Consider the following 19411-nt stretch of genomic DNA (forward strand, 5'->3'; position numbering starts at 1 on the left):
TATTTTGTAACCTGCCTTTTTGACACGTGCTTTTAACATAAACAGTCTGAAGCTGATGGTGGTTGATTTTAATTACTTTTTAACTAAATATGACGACCTGCGATCTCAACGTCAACTTTATTGTACCCGAGAAAAAGCCCAAGGTAATCCTGAAAAGCCGAGTACTTAATTAAAATGATACCCTTTTTTTTTAACAGGCCAAAGCAATAAAATCACTTCTGCTTTGAACATTGCATTGGCTTTAAAAAAGAGCTTGGACTTTGATTTAGTGTGTTATTAGATTTTTCAACTTTGAAATTATTTAAGGTGCACAAAAGAATTGACTCAGCATTACAACCTGCTTCAAATCTCCAGTCGTTTCATAAGAATTTGCAGAAGAATGACTTCCCTAAGAAGGGTAAATTTTTCAAGCCGAATAAAGACGATGTGGATAGCAATAAAGGCAAAACTTCTTCGCTTTTCCACCACAACCCTGAAATACCGGATGCGACGGATTTTGACGTCGTCCCGATTGAGGAGCCGCTCTTTTCCCAAAACACATTCAAAAGCCTTGGCGTCCTTCATCCCCATCTTGTGAGTCGATCGATTTAAATTTAAACCTGTCCCAATGATAAATTGATTTTTAAATTTCAGGTAGCGAATCTGGAACAGTTATTTCAGATTACGAAGATGACGATAGTTCAACAGCTTACGATTCCGCCGTTGCTACAAGGACAAGACGCCCTTGTGAGATCGCAGACCGGAAGCGGGAAAACTCTAGCGTACGCTGTACCGATAATGCAGATGCTTCAGTCAATTACGCCAAAAATAGCCAGGAATGATGGTGTAAAAGCTTTGATTATTCTGCCAACACGAGAACTCGCACTGCAAACTTATGAATGTTTTTTAAAACTCTGTCGTGTAAATTTTAACCCAATAATTAAAAATTGTTATATTTTTGTATTTTATTTATTTATTTATTTATTTTTTTTTTAAAGGCATTTACTTGGATAGTCCCTGGTATAATAGTGGGCGGTGAGAAGAAAAAATCAGAGAAGGCTAGACTGAGGAAAGGCATAAATGTGCTAGTCGGAACGCCTGGTAGAATACTCGATCACGCCCAGCACACGCAGGTTTTATTGTTGCACAAACTTGACTGGCTTATTCTCGACGAGGCTGACAAGCTTCTTGACCTTGGCTACGAAAGAGATATCGGAAGGTGATATCCCTCTTAAAAAAATAATTTTATATTATAATTTATATTTTGTATTTGACAGCCTGGTCTCGATGATAAAAGACCAGAGGGATCGTTCAGATGAGGATGTCGGAAAGAAGCAGACGGTGTTGCTTTCAGCGACTCTTGGCCCGGGAGTCGAACGATTAGCTGGTCTTACTCTCAATAAACCTTTAAAAATTGATGCAAGTCAAAATGACATGCCTGAAAATGATGCTTTGGTGATTCCACACCAACTGTCTCAGAAATATGTTGTCACACCTGCTAAATTACGTTTGGTGACATTGGCTTCTTTTATTGTAACAATATGCGAGGTAAAATTTTTTTTCCTTTTTTAAACAGTGCAATTTTATTTAAAAAAAAAATTATTTACAGGTTGAAGGGAAAAGTAAGGTGTTAATATTTATGGCTACACAAGATATGGTTGATTATTACACAGATTTAATACCTTCTGTAATCACTTCAAATGTCGTTTATTTCAAACTACACGGCAACATGACTCAGACAGACAGGGTCGAGGTTTTTAATAAGTTCAGACAATCTGATTCCGGTGTTCTCCTCTGCACTGTACGTTTCTTTTTCAATTTTTAAAACTTTGATTTAAAAAAAAAAAAAATGCGCAGGATGTTGGTGCGAGAGGCTTGGATTTACCACAGGTCGATTGGATCGTACAGTTTACCGCTCCTATAGAACCGAACAAGTATGTACACAGGGTCGGGAGGACGGCTAGGGTCGGCACTTCAGGATCGTCCTTGCTCTTCCTCATCCCGTCCGAGCTACCTTTCCTTCAGTTTCTTCAGGAGAAGAGGATCAAACTCGAGGAGGTGAACATGGAGAATTACTTGAAGAATCTACTTAAAATAAAACTTGAATCAAAAGATGGCCAAGTAAGTTTTTACTACCATTTTTTAAAATTTATTATTTTTTTTTTTTTAACTTACACCAGGAAAGCCACTGTGAGAGAAAAATTAAAAATATGGACACAAACGTAAAATTTAAGATGCTCATGAAATACTCACAAATACTTCATCATAAATAAAAGATATTTTCTGTATTTTTGTTTGTAAAATTTAATTTTTCTCTTTTTTTTTCAAGAGTTATGGTTCTGGTGTTGAAGGCGCAGCGACTATGTTGCAGCACAATTTTGAACATGCCGTTCTAAACGAGAAAGGACTGCACTCCCTTGCTTGTAAAGGTAAAAATCTTGTAATTTTAATGATAGTCGTCTGTATTTGGCTTTTTGATATAAATGAAATTGATTTACCGTATGATTTTTTCAGCGTACAGGTCTTGGGTCAGATTTTATGCATCATACCCCAACGAATCAAGGGTGGCGTTTAATTTCAAGAGCCTCCACCTTGGACACCACGCGAAATGTTTTGCCCTTCGAGACACACCTTCGGTGATTGGGGGCATCGGCAAACCAAATTTCAAGCTGAAAAACCGGTCAGTTAATATTTTACATTATAATTTAAAAAAAAATACATTTTTTGAGATACCTTATCTTACCCAAGCTTTTCAAAATGATCGTATCATAGCTTTTATAAACTCTTTGATTGACATTACGATCGGTCCAGAAAGGGTTTAAAAAAAAAAAAAAAAAAAAAAAAATGAGGCTATTTCTCAAAAGTATGGATGTGTAACAGAAGGCGAGGATAGTCAGGGGGGAGTGTTACTAACACTATAATGACACTGTCAGACATTGTCTGCTATGATATTATATTATCCCCTTGGAAAGGTGTGAAAGCTTAAAACGTTTCACCTTGGCTTCTTCAATCGATTGATTTTTCTTTTTTAAAAAGTTAAAAAAGAAAAAATGTAGATCTAAAAATGTTTAAAATGGATAAGATAGTTTCTCCGTAACAAAGCCCTTTGAGTTTTTAACTGTACCTCTTCTATTATTGTAATAAGTACCACTTGTTTTTAGATGAGATGAACAATTAATGAAGTGTACTTAAGTATATCGGTTGTACAAGACATAAATTTTGATAAATTTAATTTATCCCTTATTGATTTGTAAAATATCAACTACAAATTTTAACATTAGCATTAATTTACATAAATTTATATATGAACTATAAAAATCTTCCTTTCTCGTTCTCTCTCTCTCTCTCTCTCTCTCTCTCTCTCTCTCTCTCTCTACTCATTCNTCCTCTCCCTCTCTCTCCCTCCCTCCCACCCTCTCTCTCTTACTCTCTCCCCCTCCAACTCCACTCCCTTTTTTTTTCTTAATCTCTTTATATCTCTCTCACTTGTTTTTTGTTTCTTGTTTTTATCTATATCTATTCTTTCTCCCTTTATCACTTTCTTTCCCTCTCAAACCCAATCTCACTCTATCTTCATCTCTCTCTCTCTCTCTCTCTCTCTCTCTCTCTCTCTCTCTCTCTTTCTTTCTTTCTTTCTTTCTTTCTTTCTTGACCTTTCTTCTTCACTCCATCCTTTAACTTTAACTTTTAGAAAATACACACACACAAAAACATCTCGGCTTTTTCATACATTAAAAAAAATTACTCTCGTTTTGTGGGTCATGTAGGCAAACGGGCAACTAGAAGGCCGATAAATTCGCCAAGGAAAGTTCGATCAGGACACCCATCGGCCCTGGACCCTTTTATGGCATACCCAATAGCCAAAACGTCAAAAAGGCAATGGGTAATAAAAATAAGACCTCAGTTCAATGTGATTGTGAAAAAGTTCATCAAAGGACAAATACTACTCCTGTTGGACTGGAATGATAGTAGGATTACAGATCCTAGAAGCTAAGACTCGTAGCAATAGAAAACAAGTGCTAGATATAGCCAGGAAGGAGAAGAAACGGTGGGATATTTTCTTTTTTGGTACACAGTTCCGTAATGTTCTAATACTCTTGAATAGGAAAAGCCAAGGCCTGGAAGAAAGCTTTGGGATGTGAGAAAAATCTTTTACGAAGAGCTCTAGACAATGATGATGGCATTAATATTGGCCGCGGTGCGCAAGGTCGTGAAGAGGCAGACTCCTTTTAACATTAAATAAATTGAAAAAAATCTTCCGCCTGTCGACTTAGCAAGGACTGGTTCAAAATATGGTCGATAAGGAGGAAATAAATTAAATAAAACCATTTAATTATTATAAGAAAATGTCAACTTGCAACAGCGAGACTAGGCGGTCCAAAAAGTATTTTATGCGTATTTTAATTTGGAATATTTTCAATTAACGAGATGCGACAATCCCACAGATGTCCATACGCTTTACGGCCATTGGATTTTTTTTTTATCTGAGTTTTATAAATAATTCTATTAGATTTCCAGATCCGATTGACCAAATAACTTCTTTCAATTCATTATTTATGTAAGGTATTGGTTGAGATAAAAAAGTGTCACGAGCGGGATTCGAAACCACAACCTTTGCCAAATCTCGCTAGTTACCAAAGGTACTTTAAATTTTGTTAAACTGAATAAATATAGAAAAATAAGGGGGTGTTAAACTCATTTTTCGTATGAGATTTTTCTGTGCGGTCGACAGGGTGAAGATCCTTTAATTTTATCGTTACTGATCATTTTGCCTTGCTCTTCTTCGCTGGATTGGACAAAGTTATATAAACGGAAGGAGGGTTGAATCTGTACAGAGTATTATTCGGAAATCGTGAGATGCGGTCTGGTGTGATGTAGGTTTCAGAAAAACATTTTCTTTATCGTGCCAACGTTTCGATCTTTATTGAGATCATCTTCAGGGCCTGGGATTACAAACATTGTTTAAATTTAACAAATACATATAGGATGGGGAAAAAAGTGAATTTATGCAACGCAAAAAAAGATTTTTTATAATTAATGAATATTTTCAGTTGACATTAAAAAAAGTTAACGGCACGAGAGGGATCCGAACCCACGACCTTCGGCTAGATACGCCGCTGCTCTACCACCTGAGCTATCGTGACCTCGATCCACTCGGACATCAACTCCCCATCTCAACCCCTCCTTATGAGTTTTCCCTCCTTTTGCCATTTTTCTTTCAACTCAACTAAAAACCTTCATTAATTGTAATGATTTAATTGGTCAAGCGGACCACGAAATTAGTGAATTTAATGAATTAAAATGAAGTACACTTCACTAAAGCTCTCCGTCGCCATTTCAGTTGTCGTCGAGAATCCAAACCGATTACACGACATTTGAAAAATGGCAAAAAGGAGGGAAAACTCATAAGGTGGGGGTTGAGATGGGAAGTTGATGTCCGACGGATCGAGGTCACGATAGCTCAAGTGGTAGAGCAGCGGCGATTCTAGCCGAAGGTCGTGGGTTCGAATCCCTCTCGTGCCGTTAACTTTTTTTCATCTCAACTAAAAACCTTCATTAATTGTAATGATTTAATTGGTCAAGCGGACCACGAAATTAGTGAATTTAATATTTTTTATATTCAACCAAAGCATTTCTACTATTATACTACTAATTCTATTTCTGCGTAATTATGCCATTCTTGCGTGTCGTGTTGACAGTGTCACTGAGATATTGCTGTTTTACGCAGAAAACAAACACTTTGAGTGAGTAGAAATACTTAAAATATAAAAAATATATTTTTTGTATTGTATAAATTCACTTTTTTTCACATCCTACATGTTTTTGTTAAATTTAAACAATGTTTGTAAATCCCAGGTTCGGTAGATTATCTCAATAAAGATCGAAACGTTGGCACGATAAAGAAAATGTTTTTCTGAAACCTACATCACACCAGACCGCATCTCACGATTTCCGAATAATCATCGACTAACGGTCACCCACCACCACACACATCTATACAGATTGTTCGACTGTCGGGATTTTTTAGATTTGATCCTTGTCTGAAGATGGCGAGAAGCTGGAAAGCATCGGTCAGACTAAAACAGCGAGGTTAAACATACCAAAATAATGGAAACAACCATTACAAAACAATATGTAAATATGAGGGTTGAATAGAATTATAGATTGTTTGTTGGCAGATAGTTTGGATTTTGGACAATTGGATCAGTTTCTGAAAATGGCTAGGTACCTTAAAGCATCAGGCATACTAAAACATTGAGGGTATGTAGACGGAAATTATCGAAGACAACCAAACAATGAATTACGTAAATAGTTAGCGGGATTGCATAGAATTGATAGATTGTTTGATAGCCGATAGCTTGGATTTTGGATGGTTTGGAGACTGAAGAAGGCGACAAGCCAAGTCGTGTCATACTAAACCGACGAAGATACGCAGACCAAAACGATTTAATTAAATAATAGGAGGTTTGAATAGATTTATAGATTGTGTTATGGTCAATTAATGGGAATTTGGAATACTGCATCAGTGATTGAAGATGGCGAGAAGTAGAAATGCGTCTGGTAGACAAAAATTGCTCAGGGTCCGAAGATCAAATGTCTTCGCAGACCCCAAGGGGAATCTCACAAATAACATTGTACATTTCTGCTTGGATGATGGTACATGCAACTTGTATGACCATCCTTACCCGCTTTCTTTCTTGTATCCTAATTTTCCATTATTCTGGTATGCCTATCCTCGCCGTTTTATCTGTACACTAGGATTTGGAAAGAAAACACTAAACAAACCAGATCTGTTGGTTGAAGATGGCGAAAAGCCGCAAAATATCTTGCGTACCAAAATAGGGAGAGTAGGTAGACCAAATGATCAAAAACAACCAAACAAGTAACGGTAAACTAAAATATAGACTGATTGATGATGAACAGATGGGATTTTGGATTGTTAGATCAGTGGCTGAAGAACGCGTCTCACAAACCAACACAGCGAGGATATGCAGACCAAAGTGATCATTAACGGCCCAATTAATTTTTTGTGTTACTAGATGCAATTTGTCACTAGTTGTCAAATGAAACAGGCTAAAATATAGTCAAACGCAACTATTTTTTTTTCAACTACTGTCTATTTTGTGGGCCGCCTTGTCTCGCTAGTTATCAATTGACACAGGCTTTACGGATTACTTGTGAAATTTTCACGAAACTGAATAAATACCAAAAGTAGAGCGTGTAGATATGGTTTTTTTTTCTGTAGAGCATTTTAGGATCGTCTCGTTTCGCTAGCTGTCAGTTGAAACACGTTAGAAAATAAAGGTAAATGTTAGAAGGTAACGACTGAACACCGGTTCGTTGGTTCATCCTCCGCGGTCTTAAAAAAAAAGTTGTTATGCGAGCACTATACAGAAATAGTTTGCTGTTCTACTCATGAATGCTTTTTGGTTGGTGCAAAATTAATGCAGGTTTCGAAAATTTGGTTTATTTTCGCAGGTGCTTGTCATATAAATAAGCTGAATCCTATACTATTTATGGATTATAAATAAATACTTTTAACTGTTATTTTTTATTCAAAACATTTTAGTTTATTAATTTCTTGGATTCGTGATGAGAGGTCAAGAATGAGGTAGTTTAGAAAAACACCTGTTTAATTTTGTGACCGCAGTTTCAAACTTTATTCGGGTCATCTTCAGGGCATAAAGTGTGGTTCTATTCTTGTGGTGTCGTATTGGTGTTGTGTGAAATTGTTGTATTAACAACTAGGTCAAATTTATTTTTACGAATTTAAACTTGGGCGAAGTGCGGCACGAACCGCGCTTAGCATCAGTACAGTTTGGGTAGAGGGAAGTATTAGAGAATGGAGATTTCGATCTCAAAGACAAGGAAGGTCGCGGTAGGCTTTCCGTTGTGGACGATGACCAACTCGTCGAAGAAAATTCACGTAAGACACGGAAAATTGCGGAAGAGCTAAGCGTTGTCCACTGAACCGTGGTACGCCATCAGGAGCAAATTGGTAAAGTAAAGAAGCTCGACAAGTGGTTATCGCACGAACTAACCGAAGCCCAAAGAAATCGACGCTTTGAAAAAATCGATCATTTTGGTCCGCCTATACTCGCTTTTTTGGATTGTCATCCCACCAAAGCTGGGTGGGATATTTCAAGAAGGCGAATGTCCGAAGTGTCCATATTTGTAGTTATGGGTTCGCCAAGTTTTGCTGATTATCAAAAGGCACTTTAAATTTTGTTAAACTGAATGAATATACAAAAATAAGGAGTGTTAAACACAGTGCGAGATTTTTCTGTGCGGTCGTCAGGGTGAAGAACCTGCAATTTTGTCGTTAATGATCATTTTGGCCTGCCCAGCTATGCCGGGTTATGTATACGGTAGGAGGGTTGAGTCTATACAGATTGTTTGACTAACAATTTGGACGATTTGATCCGCGTCTGAAGACCGACAAGTAATCAAGTCTCTATTGGGTAGTTTAGAAATACACCCTTTTCATTTTTTTTTGCCGATGTTTCGACCTTTATTCGAGTCACCTTCAGGGCCCTGTGTTGTGCTGTTCTTGTGGTGTCATATTGGTGTTTAAAATTTGAACCATCTCTTCTGTTGCGCCACAGAAATGATCGATTTGATCGAATCACGTGCGATATGAAATCTGCACGATAACAGGACGCATACTGGTCAGTGGTTGGACACGGATGAAGCGCCAAAACTCTTCCCGAAAATCTGCGCCCAGAGATGAACGTGTGGTGGTGTACTGATGGGGTCGTTCATTATAATATCTTTAATTATGATGAAACTATAACAACAGAGAAATATTGCCAAGAAATTGACAAAATGCACGGGAAATTGCTACGTCTTTGTCCAGCAATGGGAAAAAGCAACCCTGCAGAAACTTAAGGACTTAGGATATGAAACCTTACTGCTCCCTCCATATTTACCCGACCTCTCGTCTACAGACTTCCACTTTTTTTAGGCATTTTGAGAGATAAAATTTTTACAGAACGAGGTGAACTTCCAAGACTTTCTTGTGAGTTGAAATAAACATTTTTTGTCTGCGGAATATGTATAGATTGTGATGGAAAATATTTTGCACTAGCCATTTATTAATAAATATTTGTTTTTTAATTATTTCCAATGACTATTCAGCTTTGTTATTTACTAAATTCATCAGGTAGTATGAGTTGAAAGGCTTCAGTTTAAAAATGCCAATATAAAACGATTTTAAGGAGGAAGGTTTGCATAGTGGTATGAGCGTTAATGTTGGTTATGAGTTCGAATTTCATTACCGTCAACTTCAGGAACGCTAACTCGTCTTTTGAGGCTGTTCGAGTCGTCATCAAGTTCGCAATAAGCATGAACACGACAATTGTTGGAACAGAAGAAAACGTGGTCGATTTCGTTTTTCTTTGTTGCCCCTGAGGAAATTAGAATTTGATTCACTACAGCGTGGGGAAAACTATTGTTGGTTATCTCCAAGCATTCCAGGGGCGATTTTCCTTGGCACTTGAAGACGTTCTTCGCAGAATTGGAGCTGTAAACGGCCGTCACGACGGCCGCTAACCCAATCATAGATTTGTCTCGCGTATTTACCAACCAGATTGGTCAACACGTCTCCAGAGGCGAGCACGTGCACCTATTCTATTACGGCATTCAATTTGAGCGGCCACACACGGCCGGGAGGAGAAAAAAATTATAACATAAACCCATCCGAAGAAGATTCCCGGACCGTACGTGACCCGACGGGCCCCTTCTTTGCCGGATTTCGGCTTTCCACCCGGTTTTCTTCTTTCCGAGGGGGGAACGTTTCTAATTTTTTCGCTCCGTTGTTGAACTTTCTTCTTGTATCAAATTGAAACGGCAGCGGAAAATGATTGTTCAACTATAACGCAAGAAGCATAGTTTGAAAAAAAACTAACTAATTTGAGATCGACTTCCAGAACGAGCATGTCGAAATGAAAATAAAAAGGGCAACTGGCCTATTAGGTGCAAACGTGGGCAGGATTAAAAACAGAAACATAAGAGGAAACATAAAAATCGTTAAATTTTTTAAACATGCCTATGTCAAGGATAATTGCATTTCATGTCATTGCCATCTTCCGGTCTTGCGTTTCCTTTAATACCATGGGGTCATGTATCCTTATTTTCTGATCTGTTCAATTGTCGGCCGTTTAATAAACAACAGATCTTATTCTGCTCTTCTCGAAGGAAGCCATTCCACATCCGAAGGATAATTGCCTTCGGACCTTTCCTCTTTTTTAAGTTGTGCTCAGTGTTCAGGAATATACTGCATATCTGACATTGGGCCAACATTGTGGACGACCGGATGATGGTAATAATAAATAGATACTAGGAGGTTTTATGTTCACCCAGTTCATGTTTTATGTTCTACTTTTCTTTAATTATTCAGAAATCGTGAGATGCGGTCTGGTGTGATGTAGGTTTCAGAAAAACATTTTCTTTATCGTGCCAACGTTTCGATCTTTATTGAGATCATCTTCAGGGCCTAGGATTTACAAACATTGTTTACATTTAACAAATACATTTAGGATGTGGAAAAGTGAATTTATACAATACAGAATATATTTTTTATATTCAATCAAAGTATTTCTATTCACTCAAAGTGTTTGTCTTCTGTGTAATTGTGCCATTCTTGCGTGTCGTGTTGAGAGTTGTGTGTTCTACTTTTCCTTGTTCCGTAGTTAGTTCAGAGCAATCCACTCAATTCTTCTTTTAAGAAGTATTAAGTGCTTAAAATTCTTTTCCTCGGTTTTTTTTTGTATCCTAAGTAATGTCTCCATCGAGCGGTTGCTTCGCATTCGAAGATGATAAGGGTGGCTGTTTCTTCCTCCTTATTTCATAATCTGCAAATGATCGTCTTGAATATACCTATGTTATGTAGATGTTTTCTCAGATTCTACACCTTAAATTGAAAAGTAAGACCAGCAGGTTTATGTCGGTATTTTCGGAATACCACGTGTATGTATAAAACAGCTAGGAGATGCAAAACGACCAATGTTTCAGACCTCAAGAAAATTGTAATTGCCCAAATTATGGTCATCCTACTCAGTTCAATTCTAATAGAAACTTGTATCACACTGAATAAATTACTTGGGATAATATAGCGACAGTACGGAAAAAAGTCAAATGCTTTCCATCCAGGAAAGAAAAATCCTAAAATTTCTAGAGTCAATTCAATTGAAAATTAAGACCACCATTTTTGTATAGTGTTTTCTCTCCAAATCTACAGAATACTACACGTGTACCAAAATAGATAAAACAGGGGAGGATAAGCATACCAGAGGATGATGGAAAAAGACCTCTTAGACCTCAAGATAGATGTCATTGATCTTGTGTTTTCAACAAGTCAAACTCGAATAGAAACATGAATCAAGCGCGATAAATTACTGAATAATACAGCTATAGAGCAGAAAAATAAGGGTAAATAACTAATAAATCCATTACAGTTCGTGGTCCGATTGACCAATTAGCATTTTTCAATTAATTAATATTTATATAAGGTATTGGTCGAGATAAAATGGCAAAAAGGAGGGAAAATTCGAGAGGTAAGGTTGCAGATGGAAGTTAGTGTCCGAGCGGATCGAAGTCACGATAGCTCAAGTGGTAGAAGCAGCGGCGTATTTAGCCAAAGATCGTGGGTTCGAATCCCGCTCGTGACACTGACTTTTTTTATCTCGACCTAAATATTAATTAATTGAGAAAGGTAAATAACTATAAAGTAGGGACGCTAGACAGAACTCTGACTATCAGAAAACATATTGGCACTAGTATAAAGAAAGTATAGGTGAGTTGATGATCTAAAGAAGTATAGTATTCTAACTTGGTTGACCAGGTCATCTTCATACATTGCGTGATGACCTGGATCTCTAGCTTGTAAGCAGAAAATACCTCTCCACCTAGAAATAAAAACTGCAAAACCTCTGGAGGGATTTTTACTTAAATTAAATAGTGAAAACTAACTTAGTAAGAGTATATTTGGTACTCATATCTCTACTGGTAAACAAAACGTTTGACCAACTTAGGTACCAAAAAAGAGTGGGAGTGGTGAAAAAAAACCTCACGGTCGTATTGAGGTACAATCAATCGTATACCGATGGATCTAGGTTACAAGAAACCTAGATAATATTTACATAATGTTTTGTAATGTTTGTTTCTATTATTTTGGTATGCTTAACCTCGCTGATTTAGACAGACCGATGATTTCTGGTTTCTCGCCATCTTCAGACACGGTGCAATCTGTATAGACCCCTCCTTCCGTTTATATAACTATTCGGAAATCGTGAGATGCGGTCTGGTATGAGGTAGGTTTTAGGAAAACATTTTCTTTATCGTGCCAACGTTTCGATCTTTATTGAGATCATCTTCAGGGCTCAAAGTGTTTGTTTCCTGCGTAATTTGTCGTGGGCACTCTCAACAGACACGCAAGAATGGCACAATTACGCACAAAACAAAAACTTTGAGCCCTGAAGATGATCTCAATAAAGATCGAAACGTTGGCACGATAAAGAAAATGTTTTTCTAAAACCTACGTCACACCGCATCTCACGATTTCCGAATAATCATCGACTGACGGTCCCTAATCACCACACGTTTATATAATATTGTCCAACCCAGCGAAGCTTTCTTCAGTCGCAAATTCAACCATCCAAAAGCCAAATTATTGGCCATCAAACAGTCTGTTCTATGCAATCCTCGTACTATTGGGTTGTCCGGAAAATAATGCAGGATTTTGGTATTAAACAAAAAAAAAGAAACTAGTTACTTTAAAGCAATGTTCTTTAATCAAAATAATTTCCCATACTCTCAATACATTTCTCCCAACGTGTTGGTAACTTATTAATTCCGTCTGAGTAGAATTCAGAATTTTTAGAATTGATAAAGTCAATAAATGCATTTTCCAGTTCCGTTTGATTTTTGAATATTATGTGTTCTAAGTAGTGGTCCAGGTGTCTAAAAAAATGGTAGTCAGTAGGCGAGAGGTCCGGAGAGTAGGGTGGGTGAGGCAAAGTTTCATAGCCAAGCTCCAATAATTTTTGTGACGTTACACGTGACACATGTGGTCGAGCGTTGTCATGCAACAAAATGGGCCCTTTCCGATTGACCAAAGAGGGCTTCATTACTGCCAATTTCTGATGCATGGTATTAATTTGGTTACAGTATGATTCAGCATTGATGGTTTCGCCAGGATTTAAGAAGCTGTAGTGTATTAAACCAAATGAAGCCCACCATACCGTAACCATTACCTTTTTTTGATGAGTTGGGGGCTTTGGAGCTTCTCCTTTGTCGAGCCACTGTCCAGAACGTCTAGTGTTATCGTAGAGAATCCACTTTTCGTCACATGTAACAATTCTGGCCAGAAATGGGTCATTTTTGTTTCGACAAAGAAGTGATGCACAAACATCAAAGCGCTGATTTTTTTGGCGATCGTTTAATGAGTGTGGAACCCAATTTTCGAGTTTTTTCACTTTTCCAATCGCCTTGAGGTGGTCAGCGACGGTCGTTTTACTGACTTTGAGTTGCTCTGCACCCACCACTGATCGCAGAACATCATCATTAAGAGAGGAAGGCCTTCCACGACCTTCTTCATCTTCAAGGCTGAAATCTCCCTCCCGAAATTTTTTAAACCACCTTTGCACAGTGCACTCATTAACACAACCCTCGCCCCAGACTTGGTTAATGTTTCTAGCCGTTTGGGCTCCGCTTCGGCCGAGTTTAAACTCGTAAAAGAAAATCGTACGAAATTCTCGCTTTGACATTATAAGGATGACTGAATTATTTCCAAGTAGCGGAATGCTACAGAGGTAAACAAACAATATCATTTGGAAGAGGATTAATAAGTGTTGACATTCATACAAATGAGTAATCCTGTAAACGTAAACAGAATATTTTATATAGATTTTTTTTAATGAAAACTTAAAATCCTGCATTATTTTCCGGACAACCCAATATTTACGTAATTCGTTTTTGGTTGTTTTTGACCATTTTGGTCTTCCTGCCCTTGCGTTTTTGGTCTGCCAGATTCCTCGAGTCAGAGCCGCTCTTTGCTATTGCATACGTCTTGTTTTGTAGAGTTTTTCAGATGGCTAGAGAACAACCGATTGGTTATGATTTGGCATAAGGTACACCAGCTATTTTGACACTGTACTTTGCGGTCGTGTACATTGTCAAAGGGTACGCCTTAGCTTAGAGGTGTACAGTTGTAAATGACCAGATCGCTAACACGGATAGGAAATTTAACGTTTCGACACAGCGTTTTATGCGCTAACCGGTAAAACCGTAACAACAATTCCTTGTAATTTTTTCCCCTAGGACCAACACCGGGCCCGATAAAGGGAGAAAAAATTATAATTTGATTGGTATAAAAAGGCAATTTGTGTTTTGAAAACCTTTTGATAAGGGATAATCGTGAAGGCGATCCCGAGGCGCCTCGGCCAAGGAGGATAAAAAAAAATACTTCAATACCCCGGGGTATAACCAGTATTCTTTGCTTAAACATTTCTTTAGAGGACCCCTTTTCACACACAATAGCGGACGGAATTGCTTCTAATCCGGTGATGAGCCGTTACCTCCCGGCCATACCTGTAAAAACTTGAATTAGTGTCTTCTCTTTGATAAATTACGTTCTATCTTCCATCCACCGGCTTCTTGATTCCACTTCGATTAGCTATCACACATCTAATCAAGACCATTGTTCAACCCGATGTGTTTTCCTGCGGTCCAAATCCGTCACGCTCGATTCGGCATTTTTTAAGTATTCATTTAGGGGGCTCGCGCTTGGAGGAGATATCAAACAATCTGTACATCTAATCTACCTTCTTATCTTTCATAGGACTTATTGCTTGCTTGGTTTGGATCATTTTGGTCTTCCTACCTTAGCTGTTATTGCCTGCCAGACAGTTGTTGGCTTATCGTCATCTTCAGTCACAGATCCAACAATTCGATGTCCAATCTGATGGCCATCAAACAATCTGTACATCTAATCTACCTTCTTATCTTTCATAGGACTTATTGCTTGCTTGGTTTGGATCATTTTGGTCTTCCTACCTTTGCTGTTATTGTCTGCCAGACAGTTTTTGGCTTATGCCATCTTCAGTGACAGATCTAACAATTCAATGTCCAGTCTGTTGGCCACCAAATAATCTGTAGATACAATCAACCTTCTTACGTTTATAGAACTTATTGTTTAGTGTTTCTGGTTAATTTATGTCTTCTTACCCTTCCTGTTTTGATTTATAAGATGTGTTTGGATTCTCGCTATGTTCTGTCACTCTATTGACCATCAAGTCAGAATATTTATCCAATCCTCCCATTTACAGAACTTATTGTTGGGCTGTTTCTGGTTCTTTTTTATCTTCTTACTCTCTTTTGACCTGTGAAACTCGTTTTATCTTTTCACCATATTCAGCCACAAATTAAACCATACCAATTACACTAATGGTTTTACCATCAATCAATGTATATTTCTAATCAACCCTCCGTCCAGTTATAAAACTTGTAGTTGGGTCCTGGCCATTTTGGTTTGCCTATCCTCGCTGTTTTGGTTTAGCAGACGCATTTCGTCTTCTCGGCATCTTTAGTCACCGATCCAACATTTGTAATTTTCATTGATCAACCATCACACAATATTTCCATTTGTTCATCCCTCCTACCATTTACATAACTTGTCGTTTTGGGCATATCCAATCATTTTGGTCTTCCTGCGCTAGCTGTTTGGTCTTCAAGACGTTTTTCGGCTTATTGCAAAATACAGTCTCAGATCCAACAATTCAATATTAGATCTTTCGGTCATCGAATAATCAGTACATCTAATCGACCTTGTTTCTTTTTATAGGACTTGGCTGTTTTGAATCATTTTGTCATCCTACCCTCGCTCTTTTGTCCCGCGAATCTCGTTTCAGCTTCTCATCTTTAATAACAAAATAAACCATACAAATTACAATAAATTTACTGTCAAATCTATACTTGTAATCAACCATCCAACCAGTTAGATAACTGGTAGTTTAGTCGTCCCTGGTCATTTTAATCTGCTTATCAATTTTTCTATTCAATCCTTTAATCATTTACTTAACTTTTTTGGTCATTTGTGAATATTGCGTTCTATCTTAGTTGGTCTGACAGTCGCGTTTTGGCTTCTTGTCCTATTCAGTTTCAAATTCAAACAAGTAACTTACACTTATAATCTATCCGTCCAACTGTTTGCATAATTTGTAGTTTTGGTTATGTACGATTAGTTTGGCCTTTCTCCCCTAGATGTTTTGTTCTGCCAGATGATTTTCGGTTTATCTCAAAATACAATCGATTGATCATCAATCTGTACTTCTATGTAGACCTTTTACTTACAATTTACATAAATTTTTTGGCCGTTGGTGCTCATTTTGTTCTTCCCCTCATTGATGTTTCGGCTTCTAGCCATCTTCAGTCACACCAACAATCCAATAACCAATCTATTGACCATCAAACATTCTATACTTTTAATTAACCTTCCAAGGGGCGTCGGTGGCCGCAACGGTTTAGGCGTTGACCCGGCGCTCATCACTGTAAGGTAAAGGTCCCGAGTTCCAATCCAGCGGGCCTGCATTCGAGCACGACATACTTACAAATGGGCTTTATTTCAAAAAGACCGGCACCCCGAGAGATGATATAAACTCTTCTCTTGGGAACCCTCGGGAAAAAAATTAACCTTCCAACTATTTACACAACTTGTAGTTTGGTCGTTCCTGGTCATTTTGGTCGTACTCACTTAGCTGTTTTGTGCTGACAGACGTTTATCCGCTCTTTGTCATCTTCAGTCACAGCTGCAACAATCCAATTACCAATCTATTGACCATCCAACATTCTATACTTTTAGTTAACCTTTCAAGGGGCGTCGGTGGTCACAACGGTTTAGGCGTTGACACGGCGCTCATCACTGTAAGTAAAGGTCCCGGGTTCGAATCGACATACTTACAAATGGGCTTTTTTTCAAAAAGACCGGCACCCCGAGAGTTGACATATCCTCTGCTCTTTCGAACCCACGGAAAAAAAATTAACCTTCCAACTATTTACACAACTTGTAGTTTGGTCGTTCCTGGTCATTTTGGTCTTCCCTTAGCTGTTTTGGGCTGCCAGATGTTTATCCGCTCTTTGTCATCTTCAGTCACCGCTGCAATAATCCAACATCTTCATCTATTAACCACCAAACAATGTATAATTCTAGTCAACCCGTCTATTATTTATATAACCAGTAGGTTGGTCGTTCCTGGTCATTTTGGTCTTACTCTCTTAGCTGTTTTGTGCTGCCAGACGTTTATCCGCTCTTTGTCATCTTCAGTCACAGCTGCAACAATCCAATTACCAATCTATTGACCATCAAACATTCTATACTTTTAGTTAACCTTCCAAGGGGCGTCGGTGGCCGCAACGGTTTAGGCGTTGGCACGGCGCTCATCACTGTAAGTAAAGGTCCCGGGTTCGAATCGACATACTTACAAATGGGCTTTTTTTTCAAAAAGACGGCACCCCGAGAGTTGATTATAACCTCTGCTCTTGCGAACCCTCGGAAAAAAAATTAACCTTCCAACTATTTACACAACTTGTAGTTTGGTCGTTCCTGGTCATTTTGGTCGTACTCCCTTAGCTGTTTTGTGCTGCCAGACGTTTATCCGCTTTTTGTCATCTTCAGTCACCGCTGCAATAATCCAACATCTTGATCTATTAACTACCAAACAATGTATAATTCTAGTCAACCCGTCTATTATTTATATAACCAGTAGGTTGGTCGTTCCTGGTAATTTTGGTCTTACTCCCATAGCTGTTTTCGTCTGACCAACATTTTGGCATTTCGTCATCTAAAGTGACCTAACCGTGGATTGTGGACTGACCAATGCTTAACACACTCTCACATTCACCTTCTTGCTAATAAATATATTTAATCTCATTATACAGAAAGCAGAAGCACAAAACGAGATGTCTTAGTTGTATTCGAGATAAATTAATTTGATAAAACTTCTGTATGAATAATAATGATAATAAGACACTATATCCCGTCGATTTGTTGGCTTTTTGTGGTTCTTATACTAGAGCTGAATTGCATCACCTGACCACCATACTTCTAATGGTATGTTCTTGGAGCGAGGATGTTCCCTCTTCTACGATTCAAATCATCGGAGGACTGAAGTCTTGAAACGTAACTTTTCTGCCGATCCGACTTGCCGAGTTCCATTTTTATTGCATTTATCACTAAAAACATTAAAATTATTTTATGAAAAGCTTAGCTGGTGTAGGTTTCATTCTATACAAATTAGTATGTACTGTGTAGGATTCTTAAAAATGACGTAAAGCTGCGGCTTTGTTGATCTGTTCTATATAAAAAATCTTTTTCTTTTGTTCCCATTGGAGGGATAAATCAGAATAGCGTTAAGTAGAAAACTAAATATTAACATTTCACATGGTGTGGGAAAGACTATTAAGGATCCCGTGATTAATCGTCTTTTCCGTCATCTGTTGTCCGGCTTTGTTTGACTTCCTGGGGCGCCCTGGATTATTGATGTTAACCGCAGTTTCGCTTATTTTATATATATATTTTTTAAACCACCCATCGTGCGGCTCCTTTAAGATGCGTACCTTTTTTCTGTTCCAGGTCCAAAAGGAAGGTGAAGAAGGACTCACTGGGCCTGGAGGCTCAGGCGTCTAGGACCAAGAGGCTCATAACGTCGGAATTCGATTCGGGGATGCCTTCGAAAAAGAGGAAGACGTGAATGTATCTCATTCGTCGCATCACAGGAAAGGAAAACGTGCTAAATTCGCACAAAAAGACCAAGGGGGGTTGTCAAATGAATATTAACAATCCCAATTTTATTAAGTTAGGTTCGTAGGAATAGAATACATTCAAACCGTGTGTGCAGACATACGTTACATCAACAGTTCAAACCAGACAGACCGTAAAATTAATTTAAAAAACACTTATTCAAATTCAAACAAGGTTACATATATAATTGTAGGGTAAATAGAAAAATAAGTGTATAATGGAAAAAATTAAGGGCTAGTTAATAAAATAAGGAAATATCTTTTAAGAAAAATTTTACGTATAAAACTGGCTTATATTTCGGAGATAGAAGGAGATAACTATTTAATATTTCAGACATTAAAAAAAATTATATTCTCAGCATTAAATTATGTTTCATTGTGCTAATTGGGCTTCTGGTCCAAAAAAAATTGGTATATTTGATTTTATATTATTTGTCCTTTGGAAGTCGGAAAAATAAATGTACTCCTAAATTTAGCCTAAAAATCGCTGGATAAGCGTATTTTATATATAATTCGGCCCTACACAAATTTTTACAAAAAAATAGCCCAACTTTCCTGCTTAGTCGTATGTTATTTATATAAATTTATATATTGAAAATTAATTTCTCAGATTAACTAACACGTAAAATGATAAATA

At 37.7% G+C, this 19411-nt stretch overlaps 1 protein-coding gene across 1 annotated transcript; it reads left to right on the plus strand.

Moving 5' to 3' along the window:
* The first annotated feature begins 4 nt into the window (after window positions 1-4).
* On the plus strand, window positions 5-19411 carry LOC106667643 (probable ATP-dependent RNA helicase DDX31). Its single transcript, XM_014395719.2, has 10 exons — window positions 5-143; window positions 307-573; window positions 634-900; window positions 978-1198; window positions 1257-1527; window positions 1589-1780; window positions 1837-2100; window positions 2309-2408; window positions 2494-2659; window positions 18608-19411. Exons 1-10 carry the CDS (start codon window positions 90-92, stop codon window positions 18723-18725), a joined length of 1920 nt encoding a protein of 639 aa, XP_014251205.1. The 5' UTR covers window positions 5-89; the 3' UTR covers window positions 18726-19411.

Source organism: Cimex lectularius, unplaced genomic scaffold (assembly GCF_000648675.2).
Source record: "Cimex lectularius strain Harlan isolate CLEC.00 unplaced genomic scaffold, Clec_2.1 scaffold315, whole genome shotgun sequence".
NCBI classification, from domain to species: domain Eukaryota; kingdom Metazoa; phylum Arthropoda; class Insecta; order Hemiptera; family Cimicidae; genus Cimex; species Cimex lectularius.

Coding starts and splice junctions, on each gene's coding strand:
- LOC106667643 (XM_014395719.2), top strand. CDS start 90: ATGACGACCTGCGATCTCAACGTCAACTTTATTGTACCCGAGAAAAAG. Junction 1,781..1,836: donor CCGGTGTTCTCCTCTGCACT/GTACGTTTCTTT, acceptor AAAAATGCGCAG/GATGTTGGTGCGAGAGGCTT. Junction 2,660..18,607: donor AATTTCAAGCTGAAAAACCG/GTCAGTTAATAT, acceptor TTTCTGTTCCAG/GTCCAAAAGGAAGGTGAAGA.